We start from the raw sequence: 20,591 nt of genomic DNA, 5'->3' as shown, positions 1-20,591 counted from the left end.
TTAGAGTGTGATCTAATGTGGTAAAGGTAGAGTTACTCCAGCTGTAACTAAAGTCTTATTAAGTGTTGATTATATTTTCACATCATTGAACAAAATCTCCAAAGTAACTAAAACTAAAAGTATAAGATTTACCTCTGAACTTTAGAGGGGTAGAAGTACAAAGTACCAACAAATGGAAATACCCAAGTAAAGTAAAAGTCCCTCAAAATTGTACTTAAGTGTCATGCAGCACTTGATTAAATGTACTTATTTACTTTACTCCATTGATACTGTGCAGTGAGTTTCAAGTGAGCTCTTATCAGTTACTGTGATATCTGGTGAGGTTTATTATCACAAAAGCTAAGACAAAAGTCACCAGTGTTGTTTCGATATGACATTAAATGATTTTAGGGGCGTAAGGTAACTAAGTAACTCAAGGCAAGTGAAGTTTGTTTATATAGCACCTTTCAACACAAGGTAATTCAAAGTGCTTAACAAAAATGAAAGAGCATTAAGAAATAGTGCAGCGGAAACACGTTATAAAATTGAAAAACAGTCATTAAAAAGCAAAGATAATAAAATAAACATAAAACATGAAAAACAGACCCGTCCCAGTACTTAAGTACAATTTTGAGATACTTGTACCTTACTTGAGTATTTCAATGTTTTGCTACTTTGTACTTCAACCCCACTTCAATTCAGAGGTAAAGTGCACTTTAAATCCTCTTCATATTTTATACCTTTAGTTTCTTTGCAGATTTTGATAAATAAGATACAAATATAAACAACACTTAAAAAATACTTTAGTTGGTGATACATTTACAAGTTATCCTGCAGTATACAAAGTATTTAAACTAGCTCCACCTTTACCAGCTTTGATAAACACATGAATGCATCAATAATTATAATCAAAACATATCATATATAATTCTGAAATGGGCCAATTTGCACAATGAGTACTTTTACTGAAGTATATTTTGAAAGTTGTACTTTTACTTGAGTAACATTTATATTGCAGGACTTTTACCTGTAACGAGGTATTCCTACAGTTTGGTACTTCTACTTTTACAAGTAGTAGCCTACTGAGTACTTCTCCCTCTGATTGTTTTGGACCTGCAGCAGACAGTGCAGGAAGTGTAAAAGTCTGTTTACGTCACGGCATTTCCAGAAAGGGGCGTGGCGACCCATCGGGATGAGGCACCGGTGGTAAAACCTGAACATTTTAAACTTCACAACAAACTTTGAAACAAGGTTGTATATGGCTGCGGTACGCACGACAGACACTCAAGCGTGTCTCATAACGAGGTAAATGTTTTGAAGTTATATTGAATCACTAAGGATCTTTAAACATGTCACTTTAAATTTAACAAAATTCAGATACGAACTACGGTTTTGGGCAACTTTCACTTAGTATTTGGACTGTTGCCGCTGTGCCTTTATGTATTAACTATATACCGTTACTACGTATGCATAAACTCACTAACGTTACAGTACATATAACGGGACTGTCCGCATGTATGTTATTTATGTACAAGTTCACAATGTACAGTTTTTCGATGCACGTGCTCGTGATTATGACTCACTACATGTAACCCGAATAAATACTCAAATGCTTTTTTTAAATACATGTTGAATGTTGCCCCTTCTGTGGATGATACATTTTCTGTGTATTCATATGTATATATGTGTATTATTTGTACAGGCACTAAAGGTCTGGGTCCAAATGTAATGGCCACACTTTGGACAAGGTCGCTTCTTTCCATGTTGTTGGCCAACCTGCTAAATTGTCTTGCTCAAGGTAGGCTTATTTTGTGTTTTTGCTATGTAAATTAAATTATGTATATGCTAAATTCTTCCTTTCCATCATATTTTTACTGTGCTTTTGTTACTCTGTGTGTGTTTTTTCTAATGTATAAATTGACTACCCTATATGTAGAGAAAATATTGCCAATTTAGTCCACTACATTTATTTATAAGATCTATTAGACTTCCTACTTCGCCGCCTAATATTGTTCACTTACTAAATAAATGATCTGCTTGTCATTACGTTGTGTTTAGAACCTAAATACCAAAGGTTGGATAAAGTAAAGTTTGTCAAACTAGCTAAAATTCAACCAGCTACAACAATACATTTCCCTGATGGGATGTTGTGCTTACACTAAAGGCATTACATCAAGCTTTACATGTTTTGACGAAGGGCTATTTGTACCGAAACATGCCGAGAAACATGTTGACTTCAGTATGATCTGGCATTAATGTATCTTCTTTAGAAGAAGGAAGTGGTTACAAAGGAACGTTGCATTTGGGCACAGACCTAAACAAGGCCTCATTTCCTGTTAATGTTAAAGTTGGTGCTCTTCCTTGCAAGGTGCGGTGCACAGGCATTTATTTGATAATAACTGAAACGTTTTTGAGCAATAATTTAAATGTGACAAAAGGTGTGAGTGAGTTTGTGGGTATGGGCGGATACACGTAAGAGTGTTTAGATCTCTGTACTTTTCTTGTGGTGAAGAACATTCACATGTTGCTTTCTGGTGCTTTCTTATATTCTCTATCAGCTATTCACTGGCCATCTCTTTACTGTTTTGAAAATTAAAACTATCTGACGAAAACACTAATGAATAGTAATAAGAATTCATATTTAAATTGCACTGGTAAAAGTGCTCAAACTGACAGTAAATATATACTGGATGTTTTGACTGGAATGAACTATGGAGAGTTTTTTAAAAAGCTTGAACTGTTTTTATTTGAATGTTTCTTTGAAAATGAAATTTTTACTCACGATATCCTGGAAGTCTGTCACAGTATATTCCCCTATTGTGACTGGTACTTCCATTTTGGCATGGCATGTATTGTTCAGGACAGTATAATGTTTAAGGAGCACTTCATACAACACGTGTTAAGTGGTGTTTAAGAATAATGAAGGACCTGTCTTTCTGATGACATGGTTGGAGTTCTACGTTCCTATTTTTTCTCATACACTAACCAAACACAGCCTAATTCAACAGCTCCTACTTTTGTGAAAATGATAATGGTCAGTTTCAGTTAAAACACTTTTCAGTTGAAACACTTTTCGTTTCAAAATGAGATATTTGTATATTTGTATAGGAATATATTTTGAACAGAGTTTTTCACTTTTGGTTGTATCCCTTATCCTGTTTATTCTTACAGGTCCTCCTGTTGCTCCCTCTCCTCCTGAGTGCTCTATCCCATGTGGTGAGAAAAACAATTGCGTAGATATCCACTGTAATCCCGGGCTGGACCCTCGGAACTCCACAGAGTACAGCCTGCACTGGGAGCCAGCAGATAGCGAGTAAACATAAACTAACATATTCAATGTCATGTCATCTGACAACTTTAAAACTTTTGATAAAATGTGTTTTAAACCTCTTGTCTTTTCCTCTTTTCCAGGGAGAGGCAGGGGATCAGTGCTAACACTTCGGATTGGATTATCTATCGCGAACAATACAACCACGGGAAACTTCGTGTTTGGGTCCAGGCTAAGAACCAGTATGGTTCTGCTAAATCTCCATACTCAATACTCAATACTGAAAATATCCGTGAGTCAGTCTTGAACGTTCTCGTGTTTGAATACAGACAAGGCCACTATCAGCAGTAATAATAATAATTATAATAATAATAGTATTTGATGCCAACCATTATGACCATTGTTTACCTATTTATGGGGGAAAAGTTGGTACTGACTTTCGTCACTCCTAATATTAATCTTGAAATGACTGATTTAGATTGAAGTGATACTTCATATTGGATTGTTTTTGTGTATATGTCTTTTTTTCTAGGCAAGCTGCCCCCTCCAAAAGTTGCATCGCATCAAGAGTCCTTCAAAATTGACTGGACTTTCACCTGTGATGAGCAGCTCTCTTTGAGACATTGTGATGTCCGATATCGGACCGAGGCAGAACAAGACTGGCATGAGGTGTCTGGTTTAGGTTTTATCTTTCACTAGTTTCCTTTTCTTCACCTCAAACATTTGGAATTGTCGATTGACTTAAGCTATGTCAACTGAATGAATGCTTAAACTCCCCCCCCCCCTCTCTCTGCACAGGATGAGGATGAGAATGATCTCAGCTATACAATGGACGATCCCCAGCCCAGCACTGTCTATGAACTTCAAGTTTGTTGTTCCTGTGGCAAAGGCTTGAAGAGCGACTGGAGTGCAATCCAGAGATTACGAAGCACAGAGACCGGTGGGTCCATTATGTCCAGTTTGTTTTTGTTTTTGTTCTACTGTTGAGTTAAAAAACAGTTTGACATTTTGTGAATAACATTTTTTTTTTCTGAGGCGTTAAGATTAGAAGATTGTTAGATTAGATTAGATTCAACTTTATTGTCATTGCACAAAGTACTGCTGATGATGGTATTGTTTTTTTAACTTTAGTCTTTGTTTGTGTGTCATCATCACAAAATGTACTCCTGTAAACACTTACTGTAGCTGAAACTACCACAGAAGGGGTTTTGAGTAATTGTTCAGGTGTTGTGACTGTGTAAGATACAGTTATGAAACCGTAAAGTTGTGTTGTTTCTTGCAGCGGCTTGAGTGAACCAATTGGAAGACATTCACTTAACAGATATTTACTTATGTGTTTAATGGAGACAGTTATAATGCAAAGATCAAACAAAGAGGTCTCCTCTAATTTACTCCACCGGTATCATCCCCCCTACTTAACAAAATTAACATTTTACCTGCAAAAACTGAACCAAGGAATTCAGAAAACCTGCACTAGGTTTTAATTTTGTAATTTTCTTTCTGGTCTCTTATTTGGTCCTCCCTTCTTTAGCCCCTGTTGGAGTGCTGGATCTATGGCAGGACTGTGGCATAACTCAGCAAGGCTCTGTCTGTGCTTTGACCTGGAAGGTAGGTAAACAATTACATACAATCATTATTCTCTCACTGAAATAAAGAACCACAGGCTCACTGTATCCAGACTCTCTGTGGCTAACCTGTCTTTCTCCACGCCCTATCAAGAAACTTCCTCCGACTTGTGGTCTAATTCTGGGATATGAAGCCAGACTGTCTTACAACGGCACTCTGGTGTTCCTGAATGTGTCTACAGCTGAGCCAAAGGGCTTATTGGTGTGTGAGGAGATACAATGCCACCTCACGTCCTCTCTAAAGGACGTATCCTCAGTCAGTGTATCTGCCTACAATGCTCAGGGGGCCACGGTGCCGTCTTACCTCACTTTGCCGATACCAGGTATCTTTTGATCTCCCATACTGTGGCTGTGTTTGAAATCACTGTTGACATACTGCATACTTCATACTCAATAAGCATGTACTGCATACTGCAGAAATGTGATGATTTAGAATCCCATTAGCAGTAGTATATAGATGCACAGTGTACATCACATCACTGTGATTAACGGTCCGAACTACAGTTAAATAATATTGTTTATCACAAATGTAAACCATACTCACCTTTCCTATTTCATATTTTTTGAAGGCTTGATAAAACAACTAAAACATTACTGTCACTAGCCATCTTTAATTATTATTTAACTAACGCTTGAGTTTTTAACACGTCGGCTTAGCGCTCCTTACTGACAGTTGAGTAAGTCCATTTTGCTTTCGTCTCATAATCAGCAATTCTTGCCAATCTCTTTTAAATCTAGTCATCTCTCGCATAAACAGAATCTATATAATTTTCTGTTGAAACGCACTACACACTCGAATGTTTCAAGCCATAATTAGAATGAAAAGTATGTAACTTTGATAGAATATGTGCTAAAAGTAGATGCATATCATCAAAGGTCATTTATTGTAAGATCAAAACAAGTCAGTTTTTCAAATATGGAATAATTGACACAATATATAAAATATCTTAAACATTTCTCAATTAAATCTAGGCTGTTTTTGGTTCTTCAGTAAAATTCACTTTGAGCAGCTTTGTAAAATAAGGTAATTGAAAGAATATTTGTATTATCAAAATCAAATAACAAAGCATTTGTGTCTTTCTAAGGTAAAGAGAAAACATATCAAGCTATTCACGTTGAGATGAATGAAGAGAATCTCACTGTATCCTGGGATTCACCCTCTCAGCCCTCAGACAACCTGAAGGAACATGTGGTGCAATACAAACAAGCTGGCTGTCCTCCAGGCCAAGGATTTGATTGGGTCAAAGCTACCACAAACCAAACAACAGCCCTTTTTAAAGGTCAGTTTATTTTGGATATGTTTATAGTAATACAACATGCAACAATGCTGCCTCGATCTTTCAAACGTCTGATTGAGAAGCCCTGGAAAGCAATACAGACCATTCATTTAAAGTAGAAATACACTTCAAAGTAGTATTCTTTGTGCTGCAATCAAACTGCATTTGTTTCCAAACAAATATTGATTTTTATTTGATCATAAAGATGAATCTATTTGTTTTTATATATACACTGGAGGAAATAAGTTTAATATTTGATCCCCTGCATATTTTGTAAGTTTACCCACTTACAAAGAAATGAACAGTCTGTCATTTTAATGATAGGTTTATATAAACAGTGAGAGTAAGAATATCAAAAAGAAAATCCAGAAAATGACGTTATATAAAAGATAAAAATGTATTTGCATTTAACTGTGGGAAATAAGTATTTGATCCCCTCACAAAACATGTCTTAGTACTTGGTGGAGAAACCCTTGTTGGACTCACAGAGGTCATCTCAGGGAGGATTGTGGTCCACTCCTCTCTGAAGATCCTCTCCAAATCCTTCAGGTTTTTAGGGCTGATGCTTGGCCTCTCGAAACTTCAGATCCCTCCACAGATTTTCTATGGGATTACGGTCCGGGGACTGGCTAGGCCCCTCCATCACCTACATGTACTTCTTCTTTAGCTACTCCTGTGCTGCCTTGTCCGTATGTTCAGGTTTATCGTCCTGCTGGAAGACCCATCCATGACCCGTTTTCAGTGTCCTGGCTGAGTACGGTACATGACCCCGGACATCCTCTCCTCGATGAGGGAAGTCTTCCTGTCCCTTTAGCAGAGAAACACCCCCAAAGCATGATGTTTCCACCTCCATGCTTGACGTGGGGATGGTGTGCTGGGGGTTATAGTCAGCATTTCTATTCCTCCAAACACGGCGGGTCGAGTTGATGCCAAAGATCAACATTTGTGTTTCATCTGACCACATCATCTTTTCCCAAGCCTTCTCTGAATCCTTCAGATGTTCATTGGCAAACTTCAGATGGGCCTTCTATCTGCCTTCTTGAGGAGGGGGACCTTGCGTGCGGCGCTGCAGGATTTCATCCATTATGGTGTAGTGTGTTACCAATAGTTTTCTTGGTCACTGTGGTCCCAGCTGCCTTGAGATCCTCCTGTGCAGTTCTAAGCTGATACCTCACCTTTCTCATGATCATCAATACCCCACGGGGCGAGATCTTGTGTGGAGCCCCAGACCGAGGGCAATTGATGCTCATTTTGTGTTACTTCCATTTAGAAACACACACATTATTATTCTGAATAATCGCCCCAACAGTTGTCTCCTTCTCACCAAGCTGCTTTCTGATGGTCGTGTAGCCGATCCCAGCCTTGTGCAGGTTTAAATGATGTCCCTGAGGTCCTTAGACAGCTCTTTAGTCTTGCCCATGGTGGAGAGGTTGGAATCTGATTGATTGATTCTGTGGACAGGTGTCTTTTATACAGGCAACAAGTTGATATTAGGAGTACTTTTTTAAAAGAAGAGGACTTATGTAACCGGTCTGTTGGAGCCAGAATTATTGTCGGTCACAAGGGGATCAAATACTTATTTCCCACAGTTAAATGCAAATCAAGTTCTATCTTTTATATAATGTCAATATCTGGTTTTGTTTTTGATATTCTAACTCTCACTGGTTATATAAACCTACCATTACAAATACAGACCGTTAATTTATTTGTAAGTGGGTAAACTTACCAAATCTGCAGGGGATCAAATATTTATTTCCTCCACTGTATCTGTAACAACATGGCTGCTGTTACTGTCCAAATCAAGGAACATCTGTAAAGATCCCAAAGTACTAAATCCCCCTGCTAAAATACTAGTAGCATTAATAAGCAGGCTTGTTAACATTCCTCTGGTTGTTCCCTTGCATTGGGATATCTACTGTGGCAATTTGCTGAGTTGCCTCGTTGCAAACTCTCTGGTAAGCAGAGATTTAGCTTGTATGACCAGGGCTTTTATTGTGAGAAGGGGATCATGACCGGGTGGCTGACAGGATTGTGTTGTAAAGCGCGGCTTATATAGAGCCAATCTAAATGCACATGGTATAATTATTCTACAGCCATTACATTTAGCAATCAACTTTTACTTGATGATCTTAATTGAAGAAAAAATGTTGTCGCTTATCCACCTCTCAATGATAATCACCACTCTATGATTGCCTGTTGAACTCTTGTGTGTGTCTCCATCTGCAGGTCAATATAAAAAGTACACCCCGTACCAAGTGTCACTGTTCACTTTATCACATGGCAGTGAAGTCCATCACATTTCATCCGTTATTCGATATTCACTTGAAGGATGTAAGTATTTTAGCATTGTTTTCAGCTGTCTTTATTTAAATATTACAGTTTATTTCAATAAAACATGTTGTCTCTTCTCATCAAATACACTGGATTTGTAACTATCATGTACTTCTCTCTGTGTAATTTCAGCCCCCTCCGCAGTGCCATCATTTAAGGTGTTCTCGATTGCTGCCACTCAAGTGACCTTGTTTTGGGAGTCTGTTCCTCTATCCAAACAGCGTGGGGTGATCCTGCACTACCAAATATTTGTATACAGTGGAGTACACATACAAACCGGTAGGCTACACAGCAATAATATATAACAAAGGGTAAAAGCGTGAATCTCCAGTGATGTTTGCCAAGAACAATGATTTGATGGAGTGCAATGCACACATTCATTTTCAAAAAACAACGTTTCATCTAGCAATATAAGTTGCCAAAATGTGGTTTATGGCTACATACCTGAAACACTAATGACACCCCCACCTGCCATAGCTGCACTACTGTGCTAAGTGCAACTGTTAGCCCGCTTTACTAAATGTGGAAAATGCTAAACAATATCAGCATGTTAGCATTGTTAAAGTGATGAGTTGAATGTCAAAATCGATCCTAACTCTTGAATTGGTTCTGTTAAACTGTTTTATGTGGGGCATTACAAAATGAATTTGAATGTATAAAATAATGATGAATATATTAAAATAAATATAATTAATCATGCTAGAGTAATGATATACTTTGGTGATTTTCTGGTCACTAACTTTACCTCAAATGATTTTTCTTTTCTAGTGCACAATGCGAGTGCATCTCCACAGCATAAAAATACTTATAAGCTGGAGAATCTCACTCCAGAGCAGGACTATGAGGTGCGAATAAGAGCCGTGACGGCAGCCGGGCCCGGAGCAAATGCCACCGCAAAGTTCAAAACAAAACACCGTGAAGATTACGGTATTGCTTCACATCTCAATTATTTTTATTTTTTAATGTGATTAGCCATTTTGAGAGGTGTCATTTGATTATTCTTAAACCATAACAGGTTGGTCCGTCACATTACTGGCTTTAATCNGGGCGTTTACAATATCCCCTGCTGTGGAAAAAACTCTCTTGCTTGGTACTCCACTGCTTTCACCCATGGCCAAAGCATATTTCTCTGTCCCAGCAACATCAGTACCAAGCAAGAGAGTTTTTTCCACAGCAGGGGATATTGTAAACGCCCAAACAACCAAGCTTCTACCTGGAAATGTGGACATGCTCATATTCCTAAAAGATAACCTTGATGATGCTGAGTGAGTGAGTTAGTGAGTTAGAGTTGAGTTACTTGAAAAACTAAAGTGAAACTTGATTTATTCTATTGCAGGGTCTGATTATTATATTGTTGACACTTTAAAAATACTACTATCTTACTAAAATGCTGTACAAATCAGATGTATTATTCAATAAAGATAAAAAATTCAATCACATTATTTTTCTTTATTTTCCAATATCGTGATGAATATCGTACCGTGGACTTTTTATCGCGATATTATCGTACCGTGAGTTTTTGGTATCGTTACATCCCTACCAGAAACTAATCCAGAAAAAATGTAATTTAGGTAACAAACCAAGCAGAAGTCGGATCATTTTCTCATAGACAACCAGACTGCTTCTGGAACCACACAAGTTTAAGTCTCCCATACTTTGGCATCTTCCGATTATTATTTCACCACCGTAACCATTTCCATCCATCTATCATTTTTACACATGAATCAATTTCCTTTGTACATTTATTTTTTCCTCTGTCTGTTTGGCTTTGGTATTCATCATCTTTGTGTAGATCAGAATATTTGATCTGCCTCATCCTATTCACTTTATGTTCGTACCTATCAGGTTGAAGCCTGTGCATAAAGTCGAGGGAATGACTAACGGCGCGGCAGCAGGAGCCGGCCAGCAGCAGCAGCAGCAGCAGCAGGGGGCTGGCCAGGTGGACATCAGCACCCAGGTCCAGCAGTACCAGCAGTTCCTAGGTGAGTGCACGAACAAATACATGAGCTGGAAGTACAATAAGGACATATAAGACAGTATTATTTACTGCTCTGATGTGATTTCTCTTTGAGTATCCAGTGCTCTTTTGTTCCAGATGCATCCCGAGCCCTCCCAGAGTTCCCAGACATCGACCTGCAGGGGAAGTCTCTGCCTGAGGGAATCGAGCTGGAGCACATCAAGAGCTTTCAGCTGCTGTACAGAGAGCACTGTGAGGTAACTGAATGAAGCTCCCATTGAGTATTTATGAGTTTCCCGCTCATCTAGATGTTTGTGAGATTGTGGAGGACTACTTTAAGTGAAACGACCTACTGTAACCTCTGAGGTAGGACTGTAGGAACTGGAACATGAAAGGACATGTTGTTAGACAGCTGAGGAAGAAGATAGGTTCAAAAATACCCAATATTATTAAGTACGGTCTATTCATTTATTTGTATCTTTATTTATTCAAGCCGTCTTATTGAGATTAAGATCTCTTTTCCAAGAAAGACGTGGAAAGCAAACATTCACAAGAACACAAACATAATAACAGAAACAACGCAACTACACTATCATAAGGAATTAAAAAACGTACAAGAAACATGGACACTTTAAAATGCAAGACTCTAGGTTGAGGGACGTTTGCAGTTTATTCCGATAATTAGATTGAAATGAGACAAGAGATGTTAGGTAGTTAATACATTGTAATAATTATACTAATAAGTCAAAGTCAACTTTATTGTCAATCTAAGTTTGTGTGTACAGACAGAGAGATCGGGAAACGGTATAAAAACATATGTATAAAAAAACATGTATACATATATATAATAATAATACATTTAATTTATATAACACACTTTTAAAACAACATCATCTCAAGGTGCTTCACAATGCTATGAGGAGAAAATAAATATATATATTTCGTCTTTCTGTGTCTTTCCAACTGATCCTGTGATCATCTGTTTGTGCTCAGTCATGTATTTGCAGTCACTGACGTGCAGCGTGTTTCCTCTTTGGTTTTTTAGGCTATTCTTGATGTGATGGTCAACCTGCAGTTCACTCTGGTGGAAACTCTGTGGAAAACCTTCTGGAGGTTCAGCCAGAGTCAGGCGGGAGACGCCACGTTGGCTGTGTGAGTGCTCAAGACAAACATTTTAGTCCAAAACAAAAGCAGTACCATGTTATACAGCATGCTGATAACTTAAACTGGAATATGTGTGTGTTGGCAGTCATGACGAGTCTGAGAAGCGGCTGCCTAAGTCCTGCCTGGTGGTGCTGTGTAAGTACGACCCGGTGCTGCGCTGGAGCCGGGACTGTGACAACAGCCTGTACCAGGCCCTGGTGGAGATCCTCATCCCCGACGTCCTCAGGCCCATCCCCAGTAAGGCTCTGCAGGAATGATAGTCATGCACGTAGGGCTGCTCAATTAATCGTATTTTAATCGCAATTATGATTTTGGCTTGCAACGATTATGAAAACAACATAATCTAAATAAAACGATTACCGTAATTTTCGGACTATAAACCGCGCCTTTTTCCCTATTTTTCGACGCTGCGGTTTATATAACGGTGCGGCTAATCTATGGATTTTTACAGCTAACGGCCAACACCTTTAACTCTATGGGCTCTATGGCCGGTCCGCGGACCCCCACCTTTAAGCGGCGGGTTCCAGCAGGAAAAGCTGGAGGCCGGAAAAGAGTGAGACAGGTAGCGCGCAAAAGTAAAAGTGGAACCGAGAGTGGTGTGCCGCTGCTGCGCCTTATAGTCCGAAAATTACGGTATTTTTATTTTTTATTTTTTTAAATCAGTTGAATTATACATATATAGTTCAGGGTAATCAACTGTTAAAAACATGCTGTTCACATTTTGTTTTCAAAGTAAATGGATAATCGTTTTTAATAATCGTGATATCAATTATTGACCCAAATAATCGAGATTATGATTTTTGCCATAATCGAGCAGCCCTACTTGCACGGTCAAATTCAACACGGTGTAGTGGTATATGCATGTCCCAAAATATCATATGATCATAGTTTAACCACAAAAGTGACTGCACAGAAAACGTTTGTTATAGTAAATATTTCCTTAGATTTAAGATAAGATAAGAATAATTTATTGATCCCAATTTGGGATTTATTTTGTGTTGCAGCAGCATAAAAAGACATGACATTGTACAATACAAATTAAAAGACTAGAAATAAACAAGAAAGTAGAAAATATACATGTTGAATTACAAATGTACAGTAACAAAATATAAAGCAAGTTATTATGTATACATAAGTATGTGAGGCATGGAATATTAAATATTAAATTGAGTATAAATGTCAAATGTACAGAGTGATTGGAAGTCCTAGAGAAGCTATGGAGCAGATAGTTCTCTGCCAGCCAGACAATGTAATTGCCAGATTAATGAAAGATCCTAACCTTCAGTAGATGCCTGTACAGAACTACATTTACCCACAGTGCCATATTCAGCTATTTGGAGTCAATATTAGAAAATACTACATTTCTGTGACAACATTATTGTTTCTGGATTAGACATTGGAATGATGACCTGGCTCTTTAGTAGAGCACGTCTTTTTTTCCCTGATTAGATATCAACTCCTCTGTGAGTCAGAGGTGTTAATGACTTCTTTCGGTTTCAATTTGAATTACATTACATGTCATTTGTTAGACGCTTTTATCCAAAGCGACTTACATACATTCAGTACCGTGGGCAATCCCCACAGGAGCAATTTGGGGTGAAGTGTCTTCAACGACATGCTGACTGCAGTGGGACTCGAACTTGCTATCACCTGATTCGAAGTCCAGCACACTATCCACTGAGCCACAGCCTACCTTACTTGATGAACTCTGTAATACCAACATCTTTTTTCCTGGTACATCCTCAGGGAAGATCAAATAAATGGATAAGAATGAAAGTCTATTACCCCCTTTCTCTCTCGCTGCCCCTAGGTGCCTTAACTCAAGCCATCCGCAACTTTGCCAAGAGCCTGGAGAGCTGGCTGACCAACGCCATGATGAACATCCCAGAAGAAATGGTCCGCATCAAGGTATAATTGAGTTGGCTTGCAGTTGCTGAAGAAACTGTTTGTTATACAATTGAGCAAGCTTTTGGAAATGCATCCGTTTTCCGTTTTGTGAAAAGGCTACAGCTGATTTTACACAACATATCATTTGCTCTGTGGTGCAGCTTTGATGAAAAAATATGTTGTTACATTTCCAGGGAAATTATTTAAATTATCATGAGAAGAAAATAGTCTATTAAAAACAACTAACTCTTATGAAGGAAGTCCCATCATTCCCTTTTTTCTCATTCATTAATGAGACAATGCTTGTGATAAAGTGAAGATGCAAGGTGAAATATAGGGCTGTTACATTTGATTATTTGATTATGATGACATGTTCGTATTAAATGCCCCGTCTACTCATCAACGCCAGAGCTGAACAAACATCCTCTAGGTTTTTCTAGAGATATTCATGTGTGTCCGTGGCTTTTTGTAAAGTATTAATTTGCTGTCCTTTCATCCTCCTCTCCTTGTGACCTCTCAGGTGACCTCAGCCAATGCGTTTGCCCAGACGCTGCGTCGCTACACCAGTCTGAACCACCTGGCCCAGGCGGCCCGCGCCGTGCTGCAGAACACGGCCCAGATCAACCAGATGCTCTCCGACCTCAACCGCGTGGACTTTGCTAACGTCCAGGTTGGTTTAGTCTCTGCTGCGTTCATGTCACCTCATAGAAATGTCGGTGTTTGTTTCCCTGCTTTTGATTGCATGTTTCTGTAGCAGCTTGAGGTTTTGTGGGTGTTTACCTAAGTCTGGGTTTCCTGCAACTCCCCACCCCAGGAAATGTAAGCTTTTTCTCAGAAGTCTTTCTCCTGTCTCCAGTGAATGGAGCTCACATGTGTTGAAACAGAACCCTGAACCTGGAAGTGATTTAGTTTCAAAAGAATGCATACAAATCCAGATAGTGAAAAAAGGGGAAATGTGATAGTAGAGGTACAAAAACAAATATAAGGTTACATAATTCAAATAAAAAATGACAACAGTAAGAACACAAAATTGAGCTGAAACACAATCAACAAAAATAAAGGAATAAAAAAATAGGTAAGAAAAATAAATGAATATCTATATATGTACTGGACATGATTTGTCAAAGGCAGGTGAAGATGATCAAACTGTCTCTTATTGTGTAAAATTGGCTTAAAGTTGATCGGAAAAAGGCAAGAACATATAACATGTAATGTTTGTATGATACCGTCAGGCAGAGAGTGTATTTCTTTACCGTAGGGGTGTTTCTCAATGTCGAGGAAGGCTCCTCCAGAGCCACTATTTCAAGGATGCTACGTCATCGAATCCCGCCGAAGGACTGTTCCAATGTCCAGGATCCTTGGAATTCTACCGAGGCCGGCGTCCTTCGTTGCATGAAATTTCGAGGCTGCACATGTGTATCCTCCGCGGTCTTAAAATTCCCACAATGCATTGCGCACGGACCAATTTCCAAAATCTTTGGCGGAAATCATGCTCCATTTTAGGCGGGGCCTCGCATATGACGCACACCTGTTAGCCTGTTCCACCATTCTTCGTTTTCCGAGGCTAGGAAGGATTCTTGCCTCGCTTCTGAAGGAGTGACTCGGAAGACATGTCCTACCAAGGAAGCGTCCTCGACATTGAGAAACACCCAAGGACTTTAACCTGAGTCGAAAGATCAGGTCACCCTGCTTCTCTCTTAAGACAACTAGTGCCAGGTGTGTGACTACCATGCACAATAACGTGTCCCCCACTCTGCCCCCCCGTGCAGGAGCAGGCTTCCTGGGTGTGCCGGTGTGAGGACCGCGTGGTGCAGCGGTTGGAGCAGGACTTCAAGCTGACCCTGCAGCAGCAGAACTCCCTGGAGCAGTGGGCAGCGTGGCTGGACGGGGTGGTCTCCCAGGTCCTGAAGCCATACCAGCAGAGCCCCGCCTTCCCCAAAGCTGCCAAGCTCTTCCTGCTCAAGTGGTCCTTTTACAGGTGGGAGACGTTGGACATTTATATTCCACTGTGTTGTCTTGTGTAGTGTAGGTGACAAAATCCTCTGCTGCTCATTGAAGATGAAAATCTGTTTTTCACATTTATCAGCCGTAGGGAGTCATGAGGTGATCAGGTGACCAAAACCAGACTCAAAGTAAAACATGCACAGAAAGAGAGAGAGAGATGCAGGGCTGCAGTCCACTCGTCCAAAAACAATTACATATTTTTTTAACCATCTTTTCACCACCTTCATGAAAAACTTCACGATATCTGCTCCTGAATGTTTAGAGTATTTTGATTTTAAATTCCACTGGCTGCACGCTCTATAAATGTTTTTGTATATATTTGTGTAAAGCTTAATAAGTACTGTAGATAGATAGTGGACTAAGAACTACGATAGTGACGTGTTTGGTAGGATGATAACGACTCTGTACCCGTCTGTCCAAACTAAAAAATCTGTGTCTTCAATGTAGGAATGCATTTCTGGCAAATACGGGAAGACTGGATATGAATTGTTCCAACATTAGTTGTAAAAGAGCAGTTAAGAACTTGTTTATCCCTCTCCGTCTCTTATTCGTTGAACTTTATCATAGTGAAACCCTAAGACACACTTCCCGTTGGTGGTTGAGAAGAAGAAGAAGTGATATGATGTACCGATGACTTAAATCCCCTGTCTCTGTTCTCCAGCTCCATGGTGATCAGAGATCTGACCCTGAGGAGCGCAGCCAGTTTCGGCTCCTTTCACCTGATCCGCCTGCTGTACGATGAGTACATGTACTACCTGATAGAGCACCGAGTGGCCCAGGCTAAAGGAGAGACCCCCATCGCTGTCATGGGAGAGGTACCAAAGCGCACACACACATAAACATGAAATAAATACAAACAGACTCAAAGACAGTTTCTTACCCAGAGCAATCATGGCACTGAACTCTTGCACTAGTCTTCCTCCCCTGTGCAACAACACATAAGTTCAATATACATAAAGTACCATCCACACATACATATTTACTATACACTACTAATTGAATTATTTCCTGCACTTTATTTCATTGTTATTTTATGTATGTCTTTGTTGTAGGGCTGCTCGATTATGGCAAAAATCATAATCTCGATTATTTTGGTCAATAATTGATATATGCGAATGAAATACGATTAATTGAGCATCTCTACTTTGTTGTCTGTTGTCTATTCTGAATGTTTTGATGGCACCTTAAAAGGAGTAGCTTTACTCTTCTCGTTGTACTTGTATAATGACAATAGATGCTTCTAATTCTAATGTAAATAGTACTAACACATTTCCCCTCTGCCATTAGTTTGCCAGTTTAGGCCGGGGGCTCAACCAGCTGGATCCTGACAAAGGTAAATACACAACATCTTTAATATTTATAGTATATATTTTATATATTTATTTGATTTATTACAGTTCGGTTGCTACTAGAACGCAATAAAGGGGCATGCTCCCTTTCTGATATTTTAAAGTCCAAACATCAACCAATATATTTAGAGCATAATAGTTGTCTTGGTAAAAAACATGTTTTGAATTTCACATCTTCCTTATTTTTTAAATAAATGTTAACTTTTGGACGTGCTCTGCTCTTTTGAAATGTTTGAATCACACATGTCAGAAACAGCCCTATGATGCCGCCACTGAATTAACAGTTAAAAAATAGCAAATTACTAATATTAGAGCTGCCTACTCTCTATCTGAAACCGTGCCAAAATACCAATACAAAAAAAAAACTGCTCCTAAACATTTGATCTATTCAGATCAGCCCTACGTCAAATCTCAAGCTGTGTTAATAACTAACTCAATTCCCTTTGTCCATCCCAGAAGAGGAAGAGGAAGAGGAGGAGGAGAGTGATGATGAAGGTCAGGAGCTGTCCCTTCCTTCAGACGGGGGGGTGCTAGGAGACGAGTCTCTGGAGCCGCCTGCCAAGCTGGCCCGAATGGACCAGAGAGTCCTGTTCAGCACCGGATCAGCTGACGACTGAGCACACAGTCACACAACTAGCTGGAGCCGATCGTAGTGAATATGCACACACACTCGCACACACTAGCACACACAGATGTACAAAAACCACTAATTTATACACTCCACACATGTATATAGATCTTCTAAATGTGTGTGTGCGCGCTTCTGCTGCATTCTGTAAATGGTTACACACACACACACACACACACACACACACACACACACCCACACACACACACACACACACACACACACACACACACACACACACACACACACACCCCACACACCCCCACCCACACACACACACACACACACACACACACACACACAATCAAAACATTCAGTACTGCTGTTGCCTGAATGGCAGAACCACCTGTTGGCACCATTGACCCGATTCACAATCGTTGGCACCGCAATGGGACGTGTCTTCAAAACCCATAGAGCCAATGTGATGAAATAAAAAGACCCTCAAAGTCACTCTCTCAAAAAAAAATCTCCAAATAATGACTTGGTATCTCAGAATAATAACATAACAAATAATAATAAGAACAAGAATCCTTCTCTGACGTTTCTTACTATTAGAGATAGTATGACATGGTATTGCGATACCATTTGTTGTGTTTAGCGATAGTATGTCATTATGGTGAAATACTTAATTATTATTCTGAGATACTATCTCAACCAAGTCATTTTTTAAATATACTTTGTCATTGTTTTTCAGGTAGTAGGTATTATTTTGAGGAAGTTTCTGATAATGAGGAATTTTTTTTTTGTATCACATTGAAATGAATGTAACACAGAGCATGTGTTAACCCTCAGTTGTATTGACCTGTAAAACTGCCAGGCATGTTTTTTTTCGTTCTCTCTCATTGCATTGCAACCTGTAGCCTCGCTGTCTCCTAACTCAAAACATCCGCTCACCTCCAGAAACTGTCACTGCCGTATCAAAGTAGTCTTGGAAATACTGTGATGTGTGTTTGCGTGTGTAAAGGTAATCTCTACAGGAGGAGGGTGCAAAGCCGACCTTAAACAGTGAACGATTGCTACATTTAGTTCGTAAAAAGGGACATCAGTGAGAGACAGCGGGAGGTTGGGATATTTGTTTGATGTGTTTATTTCTGTTGGAGCACTGGGGGTCACACTGCTCTGCTGTTGCTTCTGGAGGCTGACTGAACATGCTTTTCTATGATGGTGTGTGTCTGGTTGTGTGATTGTGAGTAATGCCAATTGTTGACTGTTTCCTCTGTGTGTATATATATATATTTTTTAAGGTGTTCATTTGGGAGAAGTGTGAATAGTACCTGTTTTATTTAATTTGCCTGTAAAGAAAAAAACCTTCTTGTGTTCTTGGAGTGCCTGTCGCAGCTGCTACTCACACTTGTATAGAAAAATCTACGGCTGTGGAATCGGGGCTCCCATTAGTTGCTGCAAAAAAATCCTCTCTTTTTTTATTGAACATGTGGCTCCATGAGAAGAGGTACTGTATGTATGTGTCATATTTATATGTTTTAAGTACTTAATTCCTTTCATCCAATAAGTTCCTCTATGGCCTCATTTTCCATTGACTTATAATTCTCCTGCCTTATTTCTCTTTTCTATGTGTGCCAAACCTTTGCTTTGTTCCCATTGTTTTAAAATGATCCTTCTTTGTTTTAAGGGGGACTGTGCCTGAGTAAGAACGCTGATATATTCTAATATTCTGATGTATATTTATTCACTATTTTGAATTTTGTTGTCACTAAGTGAACCTCTTGTGCAGTGTATGGTGCTGTGATGTCACACATTGTAAGCAACCTTTGTGTGCTTTCTTAATTTGTGATTGTAAGTTTAGTTATTGATCCTCTATCATATCTGATGGCTTTTCCACTAATAGGCTAAGGCCCTGCCTCTTTGCACATATCGACTATTGTCTTGAAAACTCAGACAGTTATCTGAAATGTTTTCCACTTTCTTTGAAGTCTTAAGTGTTTTTCTTTAATGGTGGGGTGAAGTTGTCAGATGTCGTACGAACATCTCGTACCACTCTGTGGTGAGAGGTGAGATCTGATTTCTGCACAGTCCCCCACCGACACTCATCTCCCTCCACTGTGCTTTCATCTCGCTGCATTTCCGCCCTCCTGCCGATGGCTTTGTTTTGCTTCAAACATCCATATTCTCAAACACTGTTCGTCATGATTGGTTGTCGTAAACATGTCATTTTTGGAATTATGAATACAATGTCTTTAAATAGCTGCGATGTTCATGTTTTCGACAAGCATCGCCAGCCTCAAACCAGCACATCAACCTTTATATACGAGTCTAACGTTACCACAGCTGAGTACATATCATCTACAGCAAATAGAATGGCCATTGTTTAGTAAGAAAAATGTTCAGTAATTTTTATAGTGCATTGTTTCTTATGTACAAAACAATTGAGAAAAAAAGATGTTCAGTGGCAGTGTTTTATGAATTTGGTCTGCTATAAGTATGACTGTGCCTTTGGAGGTGGTAGAATGCAATTCAGATGTTTTTAATTTTAAAGATATAAATTAAAGAATTTTTAAAATTGCACTCTTGTAGATAATTGTTTCCTTTAGTTTAACGAAAGTGTCTTTGTTGAACAGTAACTACAGTCATATCTCTCAGATCATCAGTTTTTATAAGCTTTGTGGCTCAGAGATAGAGTTGTGGTAGCCATTGACAGGCAGCCACAGCCTTACTACCGGTAAATCTGAGTCTTTTTTTTCATAAACTGACTTCCTGTCTGAGACTGTCACACAAAGTGCAAAGAGTTACAGGAACAGAAACCACACAAATGTCCTTAGACAGTAAAAGATCAAAAGTGTTGTTGATTGTAAGTGTGTGAAAACTCAAAATGCAGCAAATTCAGTTTAAAACGAGATCTTTCAAATATTTTCCTCTGTAAATGGGTTTCATCTATTTAGTAACACTTGATTATTCTTATAAAAGCTAACAGTGACATCTAGTGGTGATTTGTCTCAAATGTGATTTAGTTATATCTGCTAACAGTGGGCAATGTTTTAAGTGCATACCGTTTGTAAAAAACATGACAACAAAATGTTCAACACACACTTTAAAGTAATCAACATCTGCCCCATTTGAATTCAGAGTATTGCTGCTGGTGGTCATCTATTAGCAATATCAACACT

General features: G+C 39.1%; 2 protein-coding genes across 3 annotated transcripts; both read left to right on the top strand.

Annotated features, from left to right (window-relative positions):
• Positions 1-1,164: 1,164 nt before the first annotated feature.
• Positions 1,165-9,497, top strand: il12rb2l (interleukin 12 receptor, beta 2a, like). 2 transcript variants are annotated; one of them, XM_010770124.1, is made up of 12 exons: positions 1,165-1,284; positions 1,682-1,777; positions 3,151-3,292; positions 3,391-3,539; positions 3,780-3,916; positions 4,046-4,187; positions 4,779-4,855; positions 4,967-5,195; positions 5,958-6,152; positions 8,376-8,480; positions 8,613-8,759; positions 9,249-9,496. In XM_010770124.1, exons 2-12 carry the CDS (start codon positions 1,708-1,710, stop codon positions 9,446-9,448), a joined length of 1,593 nt encoding a protein of 530 aa, XP_010768426.1. In that variant the 5' UTR covers positions 1,165-1,284; positions 1,682-1,707; the 3' UTR covers positions 9,449-9,496. The 2 variants fall into 2 exon arrangements, with proteins under 2 accessions (XP_010768426.1, XP_010768434.1); XM_010770132.1 differs by lacking the exons at positions 1,165-1,284; positions 1,682-1,777 and having other exon boundaries at positions 3,151-3,195; positions 9,249-9,497.
• Positions 9,498-10,308: 811 nt separating this feature from the next.
• On the top strand, positions 10,309-17,652 carry LOC104950569 (MHC class II regulatory factor RFX1-like). Its single transcript, XM_010777109.1, has 10 exons — positions 10,309-10,462; positions 10,576-10,694; positions 11,483-11,589; positions 11,687-11,838; positions 13,412-13,509; positions 14,009-14,158; positions 15,258-15,466; positions 16,154-16,307; positions 16,780-16,825; positions 17,298-17,652. Exons 1-10 carry the CDS (start codon positions 10,309-10,311, stop codon positions 17,456-17,458), a joined length of 1,350 nt encoding a protein of 449 aa, XP_010775411.1. The 3' UTR covers positions 17,459-17,652.
• Positions 17,653-20,591: the final 2,939 nt, after the last annotated feature.

Source organism: Notothenia coriiceps, unplaced genomic scaffold, assembly GCF_000735185.1.
Source record: "Notothenia coriiceps isolate Sejong01 unplaced genomic scaffold, NC01 NC01_scaffold00000339, whole genome shotgun sequence".
NCBI lineage: Eukaryota > Metazoa > Chordata > Actinopteri > Perciformes > Nototheniidae > Notothenia > Notothenia coriiceps.
The sequence above is the reverse complement of the archived record's forward strand: the minus strand, read 5'-3'. Positions and strand labels throughout refer to the sequence as shown.